Here is a 24,404-nt window from a genome sequence, read left to right as displayed (position 1 = left end):
TTGTAGAGGAAATTTTAAAATAATTGTGTCTGAGTTTGTTAGTCATACTAGAATGCTAGGTTCCTGAAGCAACATAATATATTTACGAAGCCCAGTCTGCCAATTCTGAAACAAAAATTGTTACCGTATTGACATTATTTTCGTTGATTATTTTAGGCATTATTTTAGTACACGACCTAACAAATAAGAAGTCATCCCAGAACTTATATCGTTGGTCATTGGAAGCTCTCAACAGGGATTTGGTTCCAACTGGAGTCTTGGTAACAAATGGGTAAGCCCAGATTTCTTCACAATTGGTTTGAAATGTTACAGCAATCACAGAAATGTACCCTCCAAAATAACACTTTGTAAGATGTTTGATTTGCAAATATTTTCCCCTGTTCTGTAGATTGCATTTTCATTCTCCTAACAGTGTCTTTCACAAAGCAATGGTTTTTCATTTGGATAAAGTCTAATTTCTCATTTTTTTTCCTTTGATGTATTATATTAAATTTTGGTTTCATGTCTAAGCACTCTTTGCCTAATCCCAGAACATGCAGGTTTTTTCCTTTGTTTCTTCTAGAAGTTTTATAGTTTTAGGTTTACTTTTAGATCTGTGATCCTTTTTGAGTTAGTTATAATGTTGTGAGGTCTGGGTTGAGGGTAACTTTCGCATGTGAATGTACAATTGTTCCAACACCATTTGTTGATAAGATTATCCTTTCCCTGTTGAACTCCTTTAACTCCTTTGCCAAAAATCAGTTGATCACATTTATATGGGTCTATTTCTAGACTCCGTAATTCTGTTCCATTGACCTGTGTACTTGTCCCTTCACCAATATTACTCTGTTTTGATTATCATAACATTATAGTAAGTCTTAAAATTAGGCAGTGTGAGTCTTTCTACTTTATTCCTTTCCAAAATGTGCAGCTATTCTAGTTCATTTAAAATTGAAATCAGCTTGTCTATATCGACCAAAAAAATCTGCTTGGATTTTGATGGGAATTTAATTAAACCTATAGATCAAATTGGGGAGAATTTTTGTTGTGTCTTTCCATTTACTTATTATTTTTTTCAGTTACAGTTGAGTATTTATTTTTGAAGCAAATCCTAGACATCATTATCATTTCATCTACATATACAGTGCTTCATTGTGTAACTTTAAAACTTAAGAACTTTATGCACATAACCAAAATATAATTGTACACTTTAAATTTAACAGTACTTCTTTAATATCAAATATTATTTTAATTTCCCCAAATGTCTCATAAATGTTGGTTTATTCAAAACAGTATCTAAATAAGGTCCACTCGTCTTTGGTTTCTTAAGTTTCTTTTTATCTTAACTTTCCCTTTATTTATTTATTTATTTATTTATTTTTACTTTCTTACAGTTTATGTGTGAAAAAAGATGGCTTGTTTGTCCTGTAGAGTTTCCTGTATTCTGGATTTTGCTCATTGTATGCCTGTAGTGTCTGTTAAATTTGCTTCTCTGAATCCTAAATCCTCTGTAAAGTGGTAGTTAAATATAGTCGTCTGAAAGATGCAAGCTTTTTGTTTTTGCCAAAATCAAATTGGATGTAAGATTAAATGAAAGAGAGAAAAAAAATGAAAGCTAAAAAGAGAAATAAGAGACCAAATTATATGTATATGGCAACATACATATATATGTTATGTTACATACGAAATACATGTTAATGTATAATACATGTGTGCAACATATGTTATATTACATGACTAATACATATCCAAGTGACAGAAATATATGATTATCAAAGATGATGTTTGATAAACTATATACAAAAATTTGTATGTGAGCCAGAGATAGTGAGTATAGGAAAAGGAAATAGTCCTAAAGGAGGATACTCTCAACACTTTATTCTCTAACAAAGCAAATTTCAGTTTTGGAACATTTCTCCTGAATCAGGATTGATGTTGGTAATAAGAATCAAAGGCCTTGAACTAAAACTATTACTGGCTTTGATGCAATAAATAGAATAATATTATTTTTATGATATGGGAGGTTACATTGTTCAAAACAATTGTGTTCCAAGGCTGAACAGTAACTGAGGCTCCCTGCAAGATTACTGTGAAGGGCAAAAAGATTTGATAATTTTGAATACACACACTCCCCAGTTTTGATTATTCAAAGAAAAAGAAATGTCAAAGGAAGAAAAAAAATCTGTGTTCAACTGGGTTGTATTGATTGGATTATGCAATATTGACTTACTACATAAGGTGTTGTCAACCAGGTTTTGCTGACTGTTGTAGATGGAGCTTGTAACATGTCAGAAATACAAATCTTTTATTTCTCATATGTGACTAGAATTTAAATTAATTCAACAACATTGGGCACTATGTACCATTTAGTAATAGAAGGAATATCACTCTATCCTATGAGTAGAAATAGGAAAATAGAATTATAATAGCCAGTGACCCAAAGCCACTATTCCTAAGGGATTTGTATTGCTTGTCCTCTGTCTCCCATAGCACTCGTGTCAGGACAAATAACCATTTGGTGCTTAATTCTTTCTTTCTACTATTCATTTTGCATTTCACCTGTTTCCTTCACTTTCCATGTGTTGAATCCATCTTTCCCTAGGCTATAGCATCACCTCTGGTCGATTTATTCTGGTCTTCAACATCCCTATTTCCTATTTTCCTGAAACAATCTATTTTTCTTTATTCATAGACAGAAATATTTATGGTAGGTGTAGAGCTTATGCATATCCCTGACGGTACCCAAAAGCTTGTTATTTTCCCCTCTGGCACAAGGCTTGAGTGCCATGCTAGGTTTCCTGAGTTTTCTCCCCACTGAGGTTTGAATCCACTCTACATCTACACAGAAAAATTCCTGAGCCTTAGAAGACAGAGCTTTGGGAGAAGTCAAGTCAACCTTCCATGGTATACCTGGTGGGCACTCAGTTATTCAAGTAATCTATAAAGACTCATGGGAACAAATTTTGATGAATGATGGAATGCTATAGATGGTGAAAATAGATTGATAAATAAACAAGTGGATGGAAGAAATTAGGAGAAAAGTAGATTTATAGGTGCTGGGGGAGCAAGAATCAGTGTATTATCAGTAAAATAGAATTAAGCCATTTGCATTTAAATATTACACATCTACATCAGAAAGGTAAATTCTATTCATCTCTTCATTATTTATCACAGGGATTATGACCAGGAACAATTTGCTGATAACCAAATCCCGCTGTTGGTAATAGGGACGAAACTGGACCAGATTCATGAAACCAAGCGCCATGAAGTTTTAACTAGAACTGCCTTCCTGGCTGAGGATTTCAATGCAGAAGAGATTAATTTGGTGTGTATTTTCACTCCTGCATGTGTGTGTTATTATCAGGTGAAAGCAAAACTGCAGACTTCACAAGTTACATATTCCCACAAAAGAAGCTTTGTACTTGAAATCAGGCTATTTGGGTTCTAAGTCCAAAATGTGGTAAAAATTGGAATCAACATACGTTAGACTGTCAAATGGGCACAGACATTTCAGCCTCCTTGTATGCTGATCTGTTGGAATGTTCAAACTTTGTTCTATGAATAATGTAAATCGTGGGCTTTTTCTTGAAAAGCTTTTTATAAAGCAGACCAAAATCAAAATAATTAAATAAAAGGTGACAAAGAAAGGTTACTGATACTGTACCTCGATTATTCTTGCTTTAGATAAGCCTCTTAGCTTCTTAAACTATAGAAATTACCTTAAAGGACAAACAAATAGACAAGTGAGAAAATTACAAACTGTAAACAGAGTGCTTCTTAAGCATTAGTGTATGTAAACTGATGTGAATACAGAGAATTGAATCCCTTCCTGAGATATTTAGCTCAGTTAGAACTCAGCACTGAAAAGGTGGGGAAAAGTCCTCGTATAAACCATTTAGTGTTGCCCAGAGAGGGATCCTGGCCAGCAGCTTCAGTCATGGTAGGATTGCTGCAGCATACACAGTGCACTGGCATTCAGACACCTGGCGGTAGTGGTGGCTTAATATTAATGGCTGCCACTTACTGAGCATTTCTGTGCCGAGCACTGTTCTAGTGCTCTACATACTTTATCTCATATGCATCATCGTCGCCTCATCCTTATAAGGTAGGTACTGTTATTATCCCTATTTTAAAAATGAAGACAAGAAGCAGCGAGAGGTAGCTAGGCCAAGGTTACACAGGTCAAAGCAGGCACTCGCACTTCCCAGCCTGCACTGTACAGTTAAGCCTATTTTCCACTTAATTATCCTTCAGTTAACATTTAGAATCTTGGAGCTGAAAGAACTCTTAGAAATCACCTGGATTAACAGTTACCCAAACCTGACTGCATATTCATATTGCCAGCAGTGCCTGTGAAAGTTTTTTAATAACTTTCCCCCAGCAGCAGCTTTTTATTCATAAGGTTTGGCTGGAGGAGGAGGACTCTCATTTTAACAAATGACTCAGGTGATTTTGATGCCCTTACTCTGTGGTTCAACATTTGTGACCGCTGCTTGGTTCGACCCCACCTCTATCCGCTTCACTGAGTCACTTTCTGTTTTCCATTCCATTGTTTTTTACGTTCTCCTTTGCAGTGGAGGTGCCTTGTTTTTCTCAGCTGCCATCGTGGACTATTCAGCAGAAATGCCCCAGGTAGTGGGCACAGGCCCATGATATTCCAGAGGATGTCTGCTACTTAGGATATATAATGTTCTTATTGAACAAGTGCTAAAGTTACTTCATTTGAACATTATTTCCAAAGGGAAATTTACCATTGAATGTAGTTGCTTTGTTCCAGTAATTACTTTTAATGTGCTTTGGAATGTATCTGGGTCTAGTGGCTAGATACTGTGTGTTTTTCCTACTTTACTTGAAAAGGCCAGGCCAGTTGCTAAGATGGAGAGGTACTCGAGTGGTGGGACTTTGGCACACAGAGTCTCCACAGAGTTCACATCAGTTTATGGCTTCAAGAACATAGCAGAAACAACAAGACGGTCTTGAGTATGCAGGGAATTAAAAATGAGGAGGAAAACTGGATAAGAGTTTCAAAAAGAGATAGCAGTCAGAAAGACTCAGCAAGTTAAATATAAAGCCTCAAATAAAAAACTAATGTTAACAGTATTAGTACTAGCCTCTTTTGGTTATTGTATGAATTTACCTAAAACTATAGAAAAGTAAGAATATAACATCAATGTATACATCAAAGGTGAAGTCAGTTACCTTGTGCCTGAAAAAAGGAAAAATGTTTAAATTATAGATAGGAAGAACATTACTTATTTTTTTTTTAATTCTGTTAGGCTAATTGTATCTAGTGCAAATTTTTCTCTGTTATGTGCTTACTTCAAAGCAATCATATTGAAGCATCTTCCCTGGTTATTATTCCTTTCTTAAGCTTAGACAGGCTATTTAGAGCTATTAATTTTCAGGCTTTGCCCTCAGCCATGATCAATAACAGATGATGGCTCTTTAAAATTCAGCTTTAAAATTCTTATCCTAAAATTACAGGGTTTCTCTAGCCTGGTCAACCTGAAATTGTAGAGCCTTAGAATTTAGATTTGTGGAGGTTTTGTTTGTTTGTTTGCTGCTTGATTTCGTTTTTGTATTTAGTACATTAGCTGTATTTGTAATCATCTCTGAAGTCTTTTGACATTCTGATGATTATGTAATCAATGTACCTTTTGTATAATGTATCTCATACAGGGTCATCTAAGGTTTGTCTTTTATATGCCCCAACTGCTGTATTAATGTGTTTAAACATTATTTTTAATACAATAGTTTGCGTGATGGTGTTTCAGTCTATTTAACCCTTATATGGAATTACCTTTTATGTTAAGTGCTGTGTGTCCAAAAATTAAGTCTGATAGCATTTTCTTGGAATGAAGAAAGAAGGGAACTAATATTTCAGTACCTGCTATGTGCCAAACATGCATTATCTCATTTAATTTTCACAAAAATCCTATGGGATAAGTCTTGTTATCCTCATTTCATAAATGAGCTCCACTTTAAAGATTTAGTAACCTAACCAATGTCACACAATCTAGAACTCTTGGGACACATATTCAGATTCAGTGTTTACTGGCTTTAAAGACCTCTGATTTTTCTAGTATTCTGTTGTCTTTGAAAAGTCTGTTGTGGTCTCTTTTTTTTTGTGGTTTTGGAAAATGTTTTATAGTTTTCTGGTCAAAAATTAAAAATGTGAGCCTTGAAATGTTGTATATGGATAAAAAATAGGTGACTGTTACAAAATTCATTGGAAAGGAATCATGTAGGCTTAGAGATTGCAAAACAGAATAAATGCAACACCAGTAATTTCCCAAGGGACACACACAACTGAAAGACAAATATCTTTCTTGCAAAGGAGCCTACATGATATCCTCATAGTTTGGTCTTAAGTGGCATTTGAGGTAAAAATCAAAGTACTCCATCTCTTGAGGTGGCAAGTCAATGACAAGCAAAGGCAACACAACACTAGAACTCCAGTAGAAGGATAATAAGCCTTTTAAAGTCTTTCCTAGTCATTAGAATGATTTAATGTTCCAGATTATTTTATCTCTTCTGAACCCCATTTTTTCCCTATTTTTAAAAATCCTTTTTAATAGTAACATGTCTATTGTTCATTACTGGTATTTAATTATTATTAAATAATAATACTTAATGATATTTAATAATAATAAACTTAGTGTTTATTATTATTAAATAAATATATCTATGATCTGTTATTGTCTTTAGGGCCTACCACGGGATGTATTACCTTGTACTCAGTGAATGAGAAATCCCTGGCAACTTCTGTTTGTTCTTTGCTCCTCTGAATTCCTTATTTTCATGCTTCCTACTGTTTGTATGAACAGCATAAAACTTAATTAGTTGAGTACTGGTGAGTAACTAGTACTAAAAAGTGAAGTTGACTGTTTTTAACGGCTCTATTTCTGCTTTCCAGGGTAAACATAGGTAGCGCATCTTGTTAGTATCCTCGTTTTATTAGTAAGATATTAGCAATCCTGTCTTCCTTTATGCATTATTTCATGACGAATACATTGGTTTAATGTCCTCTAAAATTGCTTACATCACAAAAAGTGGCCTTATCTCCCTTTAACACTTTCCTCTTTGCTTTGTGAATCATAATTTAAAAATTACGTGAATATTTTACTATAGAAATGTACAACAGAAATAGAAATAACTAACAAAGAGCTTATGTTTCCTAACTTTTAATTGTGGGCTTTGTGTTTTATCTTCTAGGATTGCACAAATCCACGGTACTTAGCTGCAGGTTCTTCCAATGCTGTCAAGCTCAGTAGGTTTTTTGATAAGGTAATGGCTACAATTAAGCTATTTTTAAACTTAATTTACATATTATGAGAGTTTAAATTCTTTGTAGAATGCTATGTCCTTTTATTCCTTAGTCCTGAACATCACAGGCTGAATAATATTTGTTTTGATCTCTCTTATCTGTTGGTATAATTGCTCAAGGTCTGCTGACGTATTTATTCTATCACCAGTGTTCTCTGAGCAAAAGATGAAAGCTACTGGATTTAAATGGGGTTTTTTAAAAGATAACCTAATTCTCCTCCTTAAAACAATTTATGTCTCCCTATTTTCTAGCTCTTTTTGTGCCCCCTAACTGCTACAAAAGAGTGAACCGAGGAGATTGTACTTAAAGCCCTGAGTTCTTTTTTCTCTCCCAGCTATTAATATTTTCCATATAAATGTTACTATTACTTTTAAGGTTATGTCATCTTCTTGACTCCCTATTGTTTCCCTGTCAGAATCCTTTGCATTTCCATTTCTGACTCTTCCTCACATCATCTTGTTGCCCTGAACTGGAATGAAAATGTAGAATGACTCAGCATACTGGGAAACTAGAGCACTGTTTGTCTTTCCTTCACGGGCCACACAGCTGCATTGCACGTAGGGCCACACAGCTGCATTGCACATAGTATTGACCAAGTTTAAGTTGTTTGCCCAATGCTGACATTGTAGTAAAGTAAAATATAATGTATTTCTGTATTATTGGAAAAGATTAATTTCTGTATTATATTTCCTTTTACGTATAATCTCCCAAGAAAAACTTTCTCTCCTCATAGCTCTTTATGAATCATTTTTCTTTAGCAATTTAGGGATTTAATAATTTGGCCTTTCATCCAATGTCAGCATAAGGTAAGCCCCACACCTCTCCCTATTTAATATTAGATCACTGGAAAATGTTTGTTTCATTGCAGAACTTTCCAGCCGGCATGTGGAAAATAGGGTGCAGGTTTGCCGAGATACTGATCCCTCATTTCTCAGAGCAGCCAGAGCCCCTGGGACTGGGTGATGGGCAGCCTCTTTCATTTACCCATGTGCTGTACAAATATTAGTATTTTCTAAATGGGATGCACTTCAAGGAACCACATTTTCCGTCCACATTGTTTTCAAATTTAAAATGTAAGAATTTCCATTTGGGTTAGATCCCTGGCTTCCATCTGATACAAAATTCTATCCCCTGAGAGCAACATCTTGTAGATCTTTGTTTTACCTGGAAAGATCCTATAGTATACCACTGTTTGAATTTTTAAATAATTTGTTAGTTTTGAAATTAAAATGTTAAATGTAATAAGTTATATCCTAGAGAAACAATGCGTTATAGACTAGTGTGACCCAAGTTGTCAGGCAAGGTTTTATTTTAAAAAAAAGAAAAAGAAAAAAGATCAGAGGGAACTTGGTTGGTTTTAAGAAGAGAGCAAGATTTGGTAAGAGGACAACATTGCAAGTTGAAGTCAGGGAATTTTATGAGCAAAAGCAGAAAGGTAACTTCTCTCTTTTTGCCTAAATCATTACAAAGGGTATGTGGATTAGAAGCCTGGTCAGACCCCCAGACTGAGGTGGTGGCCTGAAACCAAGGATTTGACAGCTACATTTCACCCAGTTTTCTATACTTCGTGTCTGTGAGAATCTAATGTAGGTTTCTTTTCCAAGAGGGAATCTGACTCTTCCTCCACAGCCCCTTAGCAGATAGTAATTCCTCCCCACTCTCGAATGATAGGGTTTTCCTATCCTGCCCTGGAGAGAGGAAGGAGAATAGGTCCCTTAGTTTCTGTGGGAGTATTTTAAGATGTGTATTAATCATGGACAAGCTTTTCCACCACTGAGGCCCTAGAATGCCACCTTACCCTGGGTCTCTTGTTATAAAAGTGACCCAGCCATAGTCTCAAAAATGGAAAGAATCTGGATGATTTGGCTGTCAGGCCAGTGAAAGCAGACTGGCTCAGGCCTGGAGGGAGGTGCTCAGCACTTAGTCAGAGGAATTCTTATTTTCTTAATTCTAGATTCCAGCGCCTTAGAGTTAATCTCCAGCTAAGCTGTATTCTTATCTGATTAACTTTTCTTCATTACAACATTTCTGTGTAAAGAAAACAATACTGCCTCTGCAACCATTGCAGTTTCTCAAGTAGTAGACCAGAATTCATTATTTTTTTTAAATGTTTTTCATTATCTGAAAACATGGAGCTGTTAAATTCACTATATTAGGGCACATAGTTTGAGGGCTTCTTTTCAATAGAAGTGACTCCTTTGTGCAGACACAGCCACTGCTTTCCTTTGTTTCTCCTGTTGACCAAATACAGGCAGTTCTGAAACTACTGAATTAAGGGTGCATGCAGATCTAAGTCCATAAAAAAAGCTAATTGACTGCTTTTGATGTTGTGTCATCTGTCTCCACTGAGGCCCTACCGAATTTCTCACTGTATTTACTAGAAGGATGTGGTGGTTCATTGCGTTACACAGACTCCTCTCAACGGTTAGCTTAGCTGTACTACTGTATTGTAGTAAGCAGAGGCTTTGCTTTTGTCTTATGGATTCTTTTTGGTACTTTTTGGGGCTGACTGCTAGGAAACTTAGAGCCAAATTTCCTGCCATACACTAGGAATTGCATGGAATCTTATGTTATCCTCTGATTATTTAGTCATTTTTGTTCCTTTATTTTTTTTATCTATAATTAATGTTTTCTGGCATGAGGCAGGCTCTTATGAAAACACTTCCACAATCCTGATCTACTTAGCACCAGGTTCAACTCACTGTGTTAGATGTCTGTAGTTATTGAAAACACTCTTAATTTGTATACGTGCTTTTTAGTCCCATTTGTGCTCCATGTGGTTATCCACTTTTTCCCAGCATGTGTGCTAAACCTTTATGATCTTTGTTTCTCTCAGGTTATAGAGAAGAGATACTTTTCAAGAGATAGTAATCAGGTCAGTAGCTATCTTTTCTTGATAAAATGGTTTCTTAAATCTGGAGAGAGGTGATTTCCAAATTTATTTTCAGAAGTGGTTAAAAAAGTGGGGAGGGTAAGTCCCTTTGTAGGGACAAGCAACTGATTTTCTTCTGTTAAATACGAAAGAAAATCAGATCAAAGGAAAAATAAGGATCCAAGAGACAGTAACAAAAACATCCAGAGATAAGGTTACATTATAAAATAATAGAGGAAAATCATTTGCTTGAAAATCCAAAGTCTATCACAATGCAAACAAATTTATATAGAAGTCCAGTGGTGAATATTATGAGGTTCACCTTCACCCTCTCTGATTAAGATGACAGTGTCACCAATTTGTTAGCAAATGTTTTCCATTTTGGTAGAATTTATTTTTATTATCTAATCTGCTGTGGTTTTTCTGAGTAAAACCACAGAATGGTGGTTAAGGAACAATAGACTGACATTTTAAAGGAAAAAAAAGTTAAAGGCTACTAGCATTTGAACTCTGCCTATTTGAGATTTACTGTGATTATCTTTCTTACCTACAGATTCCAGGCTTTCCTGATCGAAAAAGGTTTGGAGGAGGAACATTAAAGAGCTTTCATTATGACTGAATTACACTCATTCTTCGGAAGAGTGAGCAAGCAGTGGCAGTTTTCCACCGCTTTCTTCTTTCTGTGTCAATTATTAATGTCTCAGCCTTTTAACGAAATCATCTTAAAATGCCACCCTTTAGCCTCACCCTTTAATGGAAAACGGAAAGGAAGCGACAATGTGGGAGGTCCAAACTTTGTCCCCATTCTCGCTGTTCCTCACCTTTCTGTCCCTGTTTATAGATTATGTAAAAGCCTTGTGGAAATATGAGATGTTGTCAGAATGATGCAGTGAGGGAGCAGTGACAGAGTGATGCACAGAAAATTTACTCTTGCCCAGAACTAGAGGAGTTTTATGGGTCTGTAATTTTCCCACACTCCTGGCTGAAGGCTTGATTAAACACTTCAAAAATGTATCTCTATTGTTTTACCTTCTTAAGGGGAAAGGTATGTTAACTAGCTCGCAGTTGTCCACCCCAAACAATCTATCTTTTCACAAAAGCAAAATGGTGTTATTTAATTGTCTCCACCCCCAACACACACAAGGATGCCTAATAATAGCAACCCTTGCTCCCTCTTCTCTCCTTTGCAAATGGTTCAGTGGCAGAAGAGGCAGACTAATGGCTAGAGTTAAATATAAATAGATTAATAATACATAGAGAACAGCAGTACCAGAAAAGAAGAATTCTGCAAGAAATTGACAGCTCACTAAATCCTTCACTGTTTAGGGTACAGCTGTCTGCACTCGTACTGTTTTCTGTTTGGAAATAGGTAGGGTGAAATCTAAGAGCTGCACGAGGACAATAGGAAAGATTTACAGCCTCTTCAGATTTTATTTTTTTGAAGGAAAAGTCAATTCCTGAAATGTCTCTGAACTGTAGTCTGTAAACTAAGAATATTATTCTTTGTGTCAACAGTGTATTTATGGAGAGAAGTAAAAAGTTCCACGGCAACACATTTACATGAATTATGGACTAGGATTCTTGGATTTCATAATCCAAAATTTTTGGGGGGTGGTGATATGTGTGTGTGTTTATGCATAATTGTTCACTATTACTTTGTTTACCCATCTTTTTTGCTTATTTAATTATCTCCACCTGGTTCTTCTTTAATATATAAACCCGTCTCCCAAAAACTGTAATTTGCTGCCTTATTCAACAACACCCTTTCACCTGTATTCTGTCTCTGGCTCTGCTGCAGGTCTCTGCACTCCTCATATTGTTCCATATTAAAATATAATAATAATAAATACACAGTTTCAGCTTCTCATTTTAAAATTAGGGAAAAAACACTAAATTCCCTTTCTATTTCATTTTAATTAAATTTCAGAAGTACTTTGGAAATCAAGGTATGCCGAAAAAGGATGTTAAAAAAAGACTGTTAGAGAATGCTTTTAGAAACGCTGTCTTGGGAATTTGGAAAAGGATGTGAAAAGCACTTTTCATCAGCTAGAATATTCTCCAGTCTTTCTTCGCATCCTCCCCCACAAGACTTAGTCCTGATTTCTTTTTCTGACATAAAAGAGAGCTATGCAAATCAGGATCTGTATGTAGAATTTGGCACAAGTGTGTTGTAACAGAGGCTGTGCAGTTAGGAAGTAGAAACTTAATGTATAACAAAGACCTAAACCAACTTCAGCTCTTTGTAGTCCTCTTTTAAAAACTAAATCAATAACTCTTTCCTTCCCCCCGACCCATTTCTTTTCCTTAATTAAAAAAAAAAAAAAATCCCAATTTCTTTATTCCTTATTTTAAAAAAAGAAAGTAACCCTGATGGCTTCAGGGTCAACCTTGAAAATGTAACATTACTCTTCAACTGCATTTCTTCTTGTCAGGCATGACTCCCTGAATTATAGTTTTCTAAAAATAAAAATAAAAATTTAATAATCTAAGGTAAGTTTGTTGCAAGTATTAGTAGCAACAAAATAAGGCTGTTTGCCAAAATGAATATTAGCCAGAGTTCTTCAAAAAGAATGTTTTGAAGCATAATTTTTGCTGAAACTTCCTGAAACCTGCTCGTCAAAATTGCTTTTAGATAATAAGTATAAATACCAAAATACTTTTCTGGAATATGTCAATTAAATCTTTAATTTTCTTACTTTTTTGATAGAACAAATTGTTAGCAATAAAGATTTTTTTTTTCCTGTTGTGATTTAAATGTCTAACCAACGTTCTTTCTCATTGTGGAGGCAACTAGATGTGAAGGCATTTGGCCAGTTGTCTGTCCCTCTGGTTGTAAGACCCTCAGTTGGTCTCTTCACCTTGGTGCTCTAAGAAGAGCTGCTCCCACAGGGGTTAATCCATATCAGCTTTATCTCAGGTTCTCAGAAGCCCCTGAAATAGAGACACCAATGATATAATCCAAGTGCCTTTGACCCTGCTGTTTTTCTGTCCATTCTGAAACTGAACTGCATTGAGCTGATGTGCTGGGCCATCACACTGAAATGAAGAGCTCCTAATTGCTGCCATAACCAGAGCTTTTGATTCTTCATTTCTATAGTGTATACTGTAGCGCCCAACCTAGGTAGGGCCTTCTATGAGTATTTAATAAATATTGGTTTAATTTAAAATTTTAAAGCACGGTACCATCTATTTTAAGAAGATTGAAGATCTGACAGAATGTCTGCATTGATTTAATATCTGTTGAAATTTAAAGGAGGATACTGTTTTGGGGAAAGGAGGAGAGGGAAATAAAAAATTCATTTCTCCATAGTCCTAAGACTGAGTTAAATTACTGTGGTAGGAGAGGCAGGGTTCCAGGAAATCCAGCCCTGAGAGAACCCTCAAATATTCCACAGTATGCCTGATGCAGAATTGGAGCTGAGCCTGCCGGGGCTGCTCCATAGAGTAAGAGGGATCTGATTTCCAGTTATAATTAATCAGCACCTTCATTTAAGGACTTAAGAAATGGGTTTCAAACTCAAAAGTACACAAAAATCCTCTGAAGTGCTTTTTTTTAAATGCAGATTCCAGGACTTATCTGCCCCCCTCCCAATTCTATGTACATGGGATAGGGCCAGGATTTTGCACAGTTACCCTTGAACAACACAGGTTTGAACTGGGCAGGTCCACTTATACACAGATTTTTTTCAGTCAACAGTACCACATTTGTTTTCTCAGCAGGCTAACTGCTAAGCTTTACCAGGTCATCAATAAGTAATGGTGAAGTATGAAACCCCAAACTCCAACAATTCTTGCTCAGTACCGTCAAATACATCAGGTAATCTATCAGTTCCATCTCTGTCTTGCAACCATCTGTCCTGGCATCCTCCATCCACTAAATCCATTCTGGAGTGATTGCCCTGTAAGCCTGTCACACTCTCCTTCACATTACCCTGTAACAGTCCCCAGCTTCCTGAATCTCATGTTTTCCACTTTCTTTCTGTGGATCAGTGGTCTTCCAACTGAGGTGAGTTCAAATATCCCCTCAAAGAGGTACATGGCAGAGAGAGTTTTACAGGAGTCAATTTCCAGATCAATTCTCATCTATAAGTTAAAATTGAAATGCTTGTGAATGCAGCTTAAAGCTAGTTCTTATTTTCTACTTCTACTTTCACAATCACCATTTTCCCACTACAGAAAAGGAACATCTTACTAGTAGTACAATAGAAATATGGTATATTGCCCCAGGGTGTAAATGTCTTCAGGATACCAACAAAAGAACAATTCTAAATATTAGTTTTATTTAAGGACTCTTCCACGTCTCCCAATTATTTTTTAGAAAAAGAAATACAGAGCTCCTAAGGAAAAGTTCCTGAGAACAAAGCAAAGAGAGCTTATCCAAGGCTGGAGAAATCCAAGATAGCGGTGTAGATAAACACTGTGCCTGTGTCCTTCCCTGAACACAGTAAAGTTACAACTAAATTATAGAACAATCTACATGGAGAGAGCCATTTGAAGTCTAGCTATACAGAAGTCCTATAACTAAAAATATAAAGAAACCACGTCTAGACAGGTAGGAAGGGCAGAGATGTGGAACAGGCCCCAAACCTCCCTATGGTGGTTGAAAATCAGGAGGGTTATCTTGGCCACGGAGGTTCCACCCAGAGGAGTGAGGGACTCTAGCCCCCTACACCAGGGTCCCTAGACCTGAGTACTGGTGCCGGGAAGAGGAGCCCCCACAACATCTGGCTGTGAAAAACAGTGGGTATTCCAACCATTCGGGTGGGACGGAAGGATGTTGGAAACACAGGCATCCTCTTAAACAGTCTCACTGACTCGCACAGACTCACTCGTTCGCTCGTAGGCACTCACCTTCGGCTTCAGCGGAGGGATGGTGACACGGGGGTCAGGGGGGCGGCCTCAGAGACATACAGGGAGCAGACTGAGGTGTGTGGCTTAGGGGGAGAACTAGAGGACAGTGGGCACTTTCCCGGTGAAGAGTCTCCTCCCATGTAGCTGGTAGGCGGGCACCATCTTTAAGATGTTGAGCCCGCCCCACCATGGCCAAATCTGAATCTGATTGGCCTGGTGAGCTCAGCTGTTCCACCCTGCTGACTCAGCTGGGATCCCACCCCACCCAATATGCATACTGCCAGAGGCACTTTCTCGAGGAGCAGCCAGCCTCACTCACTTTGCTCTCTCTCTTGGAAAACTGTTGAAGTCCATGGGCCCAAGCAGGCAGCGATTGGCCTTGGTGTGCTCTGAAACTTTTGCTGAGTTACTCCAGGTTCAGCACTTGCACCAAACCATAGTCTACATTAACCTGGTGACCACAACTCTTCTCAGTCTAGTGAATTCCTGAGACCCTGCCTCACCCAACTAGCATACTGCATGAGGCTTTATCAGTGGATGAACTTTAAGGCTGGCTGGTGGCAGCAGTCCTCTGGCTGTCCTGGGTTTTTATGGCATTACCCCAGGCCTGGTTACTTGGTGGTAGCTATCTTCAATTAGCAGATTGTTTTCTCCCATGCGCCTCCAGGTTTAGCATAGGCAGCAAACAACTGAAGTTGTTTTGTAGCTCCTACAAGTAGCCCCTGGCGAGTAACAGGTAGTGGCTGACTTTGGCCTGCATTAGAGCCCCTCATAAGAGGCCCCAGAACCAATATATTTGGAGGTTGGCTTCAGACCACAGCAGAGCACCACCCAATTAGCCCCACAAGTGGCATAAAGGGTGTTTTCAACATGTACCAGAGCCCACTGGGGCAATTCCCACTCCGTGGGGTAAACCTCCCACACAGCAGCCCATAAGCTGTGGATGTGGCCAAACCCCACAGCCAGTCACCTGAGGGTCAATCCCACTCTGATGTGCCAATAGCAATCAAGGCTCAACTATAACAGGAAGGCACACACAACCCACACAGGGGTACTCCTGGCTCAAGTGACCAGGGAGAATATGCCACTAAGCCCCACAGGGCACCTACTGCATAAGGCCACCCAGTCAAGACTGGAAGACATAGCAGATATACCTAATACATAGAAACAAAAACAGAGAGGCAGCCTAAATGAAGAAACAAAGAAATGCATCCCAAATGAAAGAAGAGGAGAAAAATTTTTTAAAAAATTAAAAGGTAAACAAAATGGAGGTAAGCAGAGACAGAGTTAAAACAATGGTTATAAGGATGCTCAAGGAACTTAGTGAGAATTTCAACGAGATAGCAAGCATAAAGAAGGACATAGAAACCATAAAAAAGAACCAGTCAGAAATGAAGAATACAATAACTGAAATGAAGAATGCACTAGAAGGAATCACCAGCAGACTAGATGAAACAAAGGATTGAATCAGCGATTTGGATGACAATGTAGTATAAAACACCCAATTGGAACAGCAAAAAGAGAAAAGAATAAAAAAAAAAATGAAGATAGTTTAAAGAGACCTCAAGGACAAAATCAAGTGTAACAACATTCACATCATAGGAGTACCAGAAGGAGAAGGGAAAAAACGAGATTGAGAACCTATGTAAAGAAATAGTGACTGAAAACTTTCCTAACGTGGCAAAGGAAATAGAGATACAAGTCTAGAAAGCACAGAGTCCCACACAGGATGAACCCAAACAGGCCCACATCAAGACACATTATAATGAAAATGGCAAAGGTTAAAGACAAAGAAACAATCTTAAAAGCAGCAAGAGAAAGGCCACTAGTAACTTAAAAAGAATCTCCCATAAGACTATCAGGTGATTTCTCAACAGAAACTTTGCAGGCCAGAAGGGAGTGGCACAAGGTATTCAACGTGATGAAAAACCAGGACCTACAACCAAGACTGCTTTACCCAGCAAGGCTATCACTAAAAATCAAAGGACAGATAAAGAGCTTCCCAGACAAGAAAAGTTAAAGAAGTTCATCACCACCAAACCAGTATCAAGAGGAAAGTTAGAGGGACTTAAGACAGAAAAAAAAATTATCAAAATTATGAATAATAAAATGGCAACAGCTACATACCTATCAACAATTACTTTTAATGTAAATGGATTAACTGCTCCAATCAAAAGATATAGGAGGGCTGAATGGATAAGAAAACAAAACTCTTATATAATGCTGCCTACAAGAGAATCTCTTCAGATTGAAAAATACAGACAGAAAGGGATGGAAAAGATATTTTATGAAAATGAAAATTAAAAAAAAAAAAGAAGCTGGGTAGTGATACTTATACCAGACAAAATAGACTTTAAAACAAAGGCTGTAACAGAGACAATGAAGGACCCAGTAATTCCACTTCAAGGTATTTATCTGAAGAAACACAAAACGCTACTTCAAGGGGACATGTGCATCCATATGTTCATTGCAGCGTTGTTTACAATGGCCAAGATGTGGAGGCAGCCTGGGTGTCCATCAATGGAAGAATGGATAAAGAGTAAGTGGTACATACATGTATACAATGGAATATTGCTCGGCCATGGAAGGGAATGGGTTCTTGCCACCTGAGGCGGCATGGATGGACCTGGAGGGTGTTGTGCTCAATGGAGTATCCAACAGAGAAACACAGATTCAATGTGATTTCGCTTATATGTGACATCTAAAGAACAAAATTAACAAACAAAACAGAAACAAATTCATAGATACAGATTACATTTTGATGGTTTCCAGATGGGAGGGGTTGAGGGTATGGTGAAACAATGGGAAGGGATTAAGAAGTACAAATTGGTTATGACAAAGTAGTTATGGGGATGTAGAGTATAGTTAATAATATTGTAATAACTGTGTATTGTGTCAGATGGGTACTAGATTTGTTGGGGTGATAGATGGGAGGGGGTTGAGGGGCAGGGTGAAAAAGGTGAAGGGATTAAAAAGTACAAATTGGTAGTTACAAAATAGTTATGGGGATATAAAGTAAAGCATGGGGAATATAGTCAATAATATGGTAATAACTATGTATAGTGCCAGGTGGGTTCATTTCCTAAGTTATACAACTAGACCAGACAGGGGGATCATTTCCTAAATTATACAACTGTCTAACCACTAAGCTGTACACCTGAAATTAATATAAAATAATGCTGACTGTCAACTGTAATTGAGAAATATAAAAGATGGGGACAGGGGAAGGAATAAGAGGTCCAAATTTCCAGCTATAAAATAAGTCATGGGGACGTAATGTACAGTACAGGAAATATACTGAATAATATTGTGATAGTATAGTATAGTGTCAGATGGTTGCTGGATTTATCATGGTGATCACTTCTTTAGGTATATAAATGGTGAATAACTATGGTGTACTCCTGAAACTAGTATAATATTGTATGTTAGGTGTATTTTTAACAAAAATCTTTTTTAATAATAACAAGAAATATCCAAGGCTGTGACACTTTTGTTTTGGCAAGGCTTCTTGCTTGGTCTGTCGAAATATCAAAATAACATTTTTATCAAAAATAATTATACAGACAAAGGTGCATACAATTATAAATTTTACTTTCCTTTTCTAAATAAATGAGTTAGACAAAGCACTCAGTGTGAAAGGGTAACATTTAAATTCCAATAGCTGGGTATTGGATTCCAATAGCTGGGTAACCAAGTCTTTTCCAACCAGGTTTCCAATTATTTCCTCGCAACAAAATTTGAAAAGAACCTAATTGAGTTGTTGAATAGGTCATCAAAAATAATGTTTAATAATGTTACTAGAGAACATCATATATTTATGTATTTATATGTATTTAATAAACACCTTATGTATTTAATAAACACTGTTTGTTGGTATTCACTTCAGAAGGAGAAGTGAGGGATACCATAGCAAAATTGTTTCCATGCATATCTACTATTTCTGTGAACAAATTTTCTTAATGCTTATGTCTATAAAACTAAAAAATAAGATTAAATGATGCTGAATCTTGTCTCATTCTAGGAATAAAAATTAAAAATAAGAATTATTAATTCATGGATATATGAGTTAATGGGGAAGAGAGCCACCTCATTAAAAGAAGCATTTTCAGAAAGACTTTACCTTTTATTTTTAATAATTATTCATCGAAATGTATAGTATTTACAGGCCACTGTCCTAGAGAAGGATTCTCCAATCTCCTGTCTGGAGGGTAAAAACTTGCTGATAGCATTCTGGAATTCTGGCAGTTTTCTGGGAGAAAGGCCTGGAGGTTTCATCATAAGTTCTTGCCGCTTGGTTTTGGTCCTGCTCCCTGCTCCCTGGTGTTTGTTAAGTCCGAAACTTCTCCGACTTTTCTTCCAGAGCTGTGGAGAGTAAACCTATCTTGTGCTAGAATTTAGGGGACACAGATAACCAGTGTCTCCAATTCCTGGTCCTTTACAAATTCTTTACCTCACATGTTCCCCATGTCAGCTCACTGAATCCATTCCCCTCTGCCTAGTTTTCAGTACCCCTGTTCTTTTTGCTCACCGCGTTGATCTTGTGATTCTGTTCTGGTCCAGTATATGTTTGCCCTGCCCCTAACACACAACCTGTTCCTTCCATTGGGTATCTTTTTGAATGCTACAAGACAGACCCAGGCCAGAAGATCCCCCTATTCCACTGTTTCAAATGTCTGCCAAAACTCTACCCTTCCCAGAAGCCTTCCCTCACCAGACCCCTCCACTCTGCCATTTCAGTCACACTGCCCTAAACACAGTTCTTTGAAAGCTCTGCATTTCCCCTTCTCTGTCCTCTCACACATTATTCCCTCTACTCAGTGCCCTATCCAACTCTTATTCTGTGTGACTTGGCTCAGGCATCGTCTCCTTTGGGAGGACTTCCCTGCTAGCCAGGGCTAGGCGGCCCCAACTCCTCCCAAAGCACCCTGGGCTCTTCCTGTCACAGCATGTCTGGCCATCTGCTATAATGGCCCATTCTGGGGTCAGTCTTCTCCAGTACGCTGCCCACCTAGAGAACAGGACTGGATCTTAGTCATCTTTGTGTCTCCACATCTCACAGGCTCTGGCAGGTAGCCAGTCCTCAATAATTGTAAAAGAAATGAGTGTGTGATTGCATTAATAAAATTGAAAGCCAATCTGAACTATCTGTCCCTGTGCTTTATGCTTTTCTCATATCCTCTGCGTGTATACAGCACAGTGCTTGGCACATAGTAGTAACAAAGCAAATACTTGTTTAATCGAATCATTGTTATAAAAACAGAAAAGGACAGGAAATAGTTTACCCACTTAGGAGAAATCCCTAAAGTCTGGTAATAGGTTTATTCAATTTTAAATATTTTCAAGCCTTCAAAGTAATTTTCATCCAGTCAAGGATCTGTTTCCACTCTCTTATGCTTTAGGAAATCTCTCACATCCTAGGGACAACTGAAACACCTCTTAAATCTACCTTCAAAGCTGATTCAATGGAAGAGCATAGGAAGTTTATGGCAAAATAAAGTCGTAAAACTTTTCCATTGACTCCCTTTTTTTTTCCTAACCACAAATGACTAACTTTCAGGATCAATAGAGATTCAAGACCCAATGTACTCATAAACTCAGTTGCAAGAAACACTTCTCTTGAATTCACTTTTGACATTTCTTCCATTTACTTTTGAGCCTGCGTACTGCAGGAAATATAAAAACTTAGCCTCCGTAAACCTAAGGTCTATATCCCACTCCCTTCTAGTTTTGCATATAAATTCCAGGGAAGCTTATACAATACCACACTGTCATCTGTCTATGCTGATATATACTGAGATGTCCAATAACCTGCATGGTCCACAGATATCAGTCCACACAGTTTGCTACCAACCTGTCACTTGTTTCTATCAACTTGGCCCCTTTGGTCTGGCCCTCTCTGTGCTAACACCTTATACACAGGCAGATCATTCTGCTGTGACTGCCATATGCTGGAGCCTGGGGACCTCCTCTGGAGGTTGCTTAGACTCATTTATCAAAAGCAGAGGGTCTAAACTGGCAGCCCACAGCCATTTCAAACCTGCATGCTTGGTTTTTGACATAATTGTATCAGTTATCTATCATTGCTTAATAAACCACTCCGAAGCCTAGTAGCGTATTTGCTCTCAACTCTGTGGGTCAGCAGTTTGGACTAGATTTAGCAGGCGGTTCTGCTGGTCTCACCTGCGGTCACTCATGTTCCTGCAGTCATCTGGCAGCCAGAACGCCTCATTCGCAAGCCTGGCAATCAGTGCTGGGCTATTGCCTGAACCACTCTCTCCATGTGGTCTCTCATTCTCAAGGAGGCTAGCCCAGCTCCTTTGCATGGTGGCCTCAAGTACCAAAAAATGGACAAATCCTAAGGCACAAGCACTTTTCAAGCCTCTTCTTCTGTCATGTTTGCTATTAGTCAAAGTAAGATTCAAGGAGGTTAAAAAACAAAACAAAACACCATCTCTTGATGAGAGGAACAGCAAAGTCACATTGCCTACAAGGATGGGAGGAAACGGGGGACATTTTTTGCTGTCTACCACAGTGGGTTTATTCATTCACTCATTTATTTATTCATTCGTTTGTTCTAGTTGCCAATGTTTACAACTTGGAGCATCATGTATAAATCTCATCTGGAAAAATCACCTAGTCCTCTTAACCATTTACATTTCCTGCTCCGTCTGTGGCACTTGAGTTTGTGATAATAAAGACTAATTTACCAGATTGCTTTTGTGAAATTAAATGAAGGAATGTCTGTGGAAATTTGAATGTCTAGCAGGAGTAGGCATTCAATATATGGTTTCTTCCTTCCTAAATACGATTAGCCTTGAAGCTGATACCTGACCAGAGCTAAGGAGAATAGCCAAGATGAAGGACAAGGAAGTCATGGAAAGGTGGCTGGAAACTAATCCCTTGGTTTCTTTTTAGAGAAATAAAGACATTAGGAAATAAGATTCTTAAAGAATTTATAAGAATTTAAGAAATTAATTAAGAGGAGAATAGTAAACATCTCAGTTTGTTTTAAATGAAGTGCTTCAAGCTCTGAACCATTCACCCAGCTCATCCCTGGGAGGCACCTATGGAGAGCTGTCTAGACCTGGTCCCCGTTTCTGGCAGCTATGTGTAAACACCTGTGCCGCAGCACAGTTAATTTTCTCACCGCTCTCCAGAGAATGAACACTCTTTTCTACTCCTTCCCAACCTGAGTCAGGATTGAGTGGAGGAGCCTCAGCCACACTGAACGGGAACTAACTACCACAGGTCCTTTCCTAGGGAGCTTTCAATTCTCTGCCCATAGTAATAAGCCTCCTTCTTTTAAGCGGAACAAATAATTAGCCAATCTTTACCTCTAGTGAAGAGGAGACCGGCCTCTGCAAACTTTTCCAGAAACAGCCTGGGGTTAGTAATAAACAAAGGCAATTGTGTAAGCTGTTAGTTACAAATAAGCATGCTGGACTTTCTCCCTACTTTGTCAGTTAAGCAATTCTTGTGACTAGTTTGCAGGACCTGCTGACCAGTGAGCACAGAGAAGTGGTGGGAATAAGAACATTCAGAGAGTGGTTTGAAGGAGAAGCAGAAGCATTTTGCCTTCATACTCTCTATGCGCTTGGGTTTCTTGAATTCATCACACCTGCAGCAGACAGAAAATGGCCACTTTGAAGGTAAGGAACTATCTGGCAAGTTTGACATGGCTTCTTCAGCCAGAACTTATGGAAGCTTCTGAGAATTCCAGAGCATCAGAGTTAGAAAGGATTTCGAGAGGCCCTGGTCCAAACCCGTGTCTTAAGAGGCTTCAATATGCTGTCTATAGGCATGGCTGGGGCTGTGGGGATGATGGAGAGATGATAAAAAAAAAGAAAGAGAGAGAGAGAGAGAGAGAGAGATGATGATGATGATGATGATGCTCTTACTGTCCATCTCTTGCTTTGTTCATTTCAAATATTGTCTTGGGAATCTGTAGATATCATAAGGGCTCCCTCCCACTGCGGGCAGGCACATTTCTCACTATGTCCGTTTCCCAGCCCCTACTCTCTGACACCTGCCTGTTGCTGCAGCTTCCTGGATTGCCTCCAGCTGACCAATTAGATATGTTTAATCTACTCAGTTATTTTGAGGCTCACAATCAGCCCTTGGCCAGTAGAAGTCCAGCACTTCCTCTAGGAAATAATTCCTTTTTATCATTTATGCACAATTGAAAATTATGTGTGGGTAATGTGGCTATTAATGAATTGACTCATATTGTAATTGCGGGGTTGTAAAAACATACTTTCCTCCTACCTTCTAAGTTCTTCTAGCTGGGCTAATGATCAAACTAACAGACACAGATTAACAGGAGACAGTGTCCAAAGTTTATTATGTAGACATACATTCGGGAGTCCTTAAGAATGTGACCCAAAACCCACTGAGCAGTTGGGGCTTATATGCCATGCTGGACAAAGGAGAAGAGGGGACGGAGTCTGGGATTTTAAAGGGGAAATGGGTAATTCACAGATAGAGGAGAAAGAGGGAACACATGGCAAACAAATTCCTAGGCAACCCAGGAACAAGGGGACATAGTGGGGAGTCCAGTAGGACAAGCTTTTGCAAGGATCCTTCCTGTCTACCATACTTTATTCAACATTCCAAGGTGAATAGGCTAAAGTCCCCTTTCTGGAGTAGGCCTTTCCATCTGAATTCCCTTAAGGAGGAAAAGGGGATGGTCAAAGGTTTTTCTGAGTCTTTTGTTTCTTAATAACCAGCTTTAATCAATAGTACAAAAGGCTCATTTTGTGATGGCAAAACTTTGGTTCCCCTTAGAATCATCAAAAATTTGGGATGCAGGCACTCTTGTTTCTGTTTAAACAGTAAGGAAAGTAGAGTTCAGAGAGATTAAGTGATGTGCTCAAGGTGATGGAGACTTTATCAGAAGCTGGGTTTTTCTGAATCCAAAGCCCAGGTTCCGAAAGGAGCCTTCGGAATCTACCAGATTCCAAAAGGAATCTACCAGACTGAGTGCCTTAAGATCAGGGAAAGGGAGTGTGTCCCTAGTGTCCAAACCCATGCCTGATGTCCAGCCCAGGCTTTCGTGAGTGCCCAACACATGCATGTGAAACTTCCCAGAACCTTGACTCAAGCCAGGTGGGCCAGACTCCAGGCTTCTTTCCAGAATGCAGGGTTTGAGTACCTCCCTAATGCCTTTCAACTGATGCTGAGTTTGATGAATCAAGAATCTCCCTAATTGACAGGGATCCTGAAAACACTCAACAGAAAAGTAAAAGTTTCTTTATCTTTGTGCCTGATCAAGAATTAGAAAAGTTGAGAAAACTCTCATTCTGTCATTTAGCAAATATTGTGTTAGTACATGATGTCACAGATCAATATAGGAGAGGATCTGTGGGCTCGGTGGGG

At 38.3% G+C, this 24,404-nt stretch overlaps 2 protein-coding genes across 2 annotated transcripts in view; both read left to right on the top strand.

Moving 5' to 3' along the window:
* RABL3 (RAB, member of RAS oncogene family like 3) overlaps window positions 1-12,046 on the top strand; it is a 28,405-nt gene extending 16,359 nt beyond the window's left edge. Inside the window, exons 4-8 of the mRNA XM_033129866.1 lie at window positions 157-271; window positions 3,154-3,304; window positions 7,195-7,266; window positions 10,143-10,181; window positions 10,732-12,046. Coding sequence (XP_032985757.1) covers window positions 157-271; window positions 3,154-3,304; window positions 7,195-7,266; window positions 10,143-10,181; window positions 10,732-10,797 — 443 coding nt within the window. The 3' untranslated portion in view covers window positions 10,798-12,046. The remainder of the gene's footprint in view (window positions 1-156; window positions 272-3,153; window positions 3,305-7,194; window positions 7,267-10,142; window positions 10,182-10,731) is intronic.
* A 10,397-nt stretch (window positions 12,047-22,443) lies between these two features.
* HGD (homogentisate 1,2-dioxygenase) overlaps window positions 22,444-24,404 on the top strand; it is a 40,133-nt gene continuing 38,172 nt past the window's right edge. The window contains exon 1 of the mRNA XM_033133403.1: window positions 22,444-22,678. Coding sequence (XP_032989294.1) covers window positions 22,664-22,678 — 15 coding nt within the window. The 5' untranslated portion in view covers window positions 22,444-22,663. The remainder of the gene's footprint in view (window positions 22,679-24,404) is intronic.

This window comes from Rhinolophus ferrumequinum, chromosome 2, assembly GCF_004115265.2.
Source record: "Rhinolophus ferrumequinum isolate MPI-CBG mRhiFer1 chromosome 2, mRhiFer1_v1.p, whole genome shotgun sequence".
Lineage (NCBI taxonomy): Eukaryota > Metazoa > Chordata > Mammalia > Chiroptera > Rhinolophidae > Rhinolophus > Rhinolophus ferrumequinum.
Note: the sequence above shows the minus strand (reverse complement) of the source record. Positions and strands in the feature narration are given on the sequence as shown.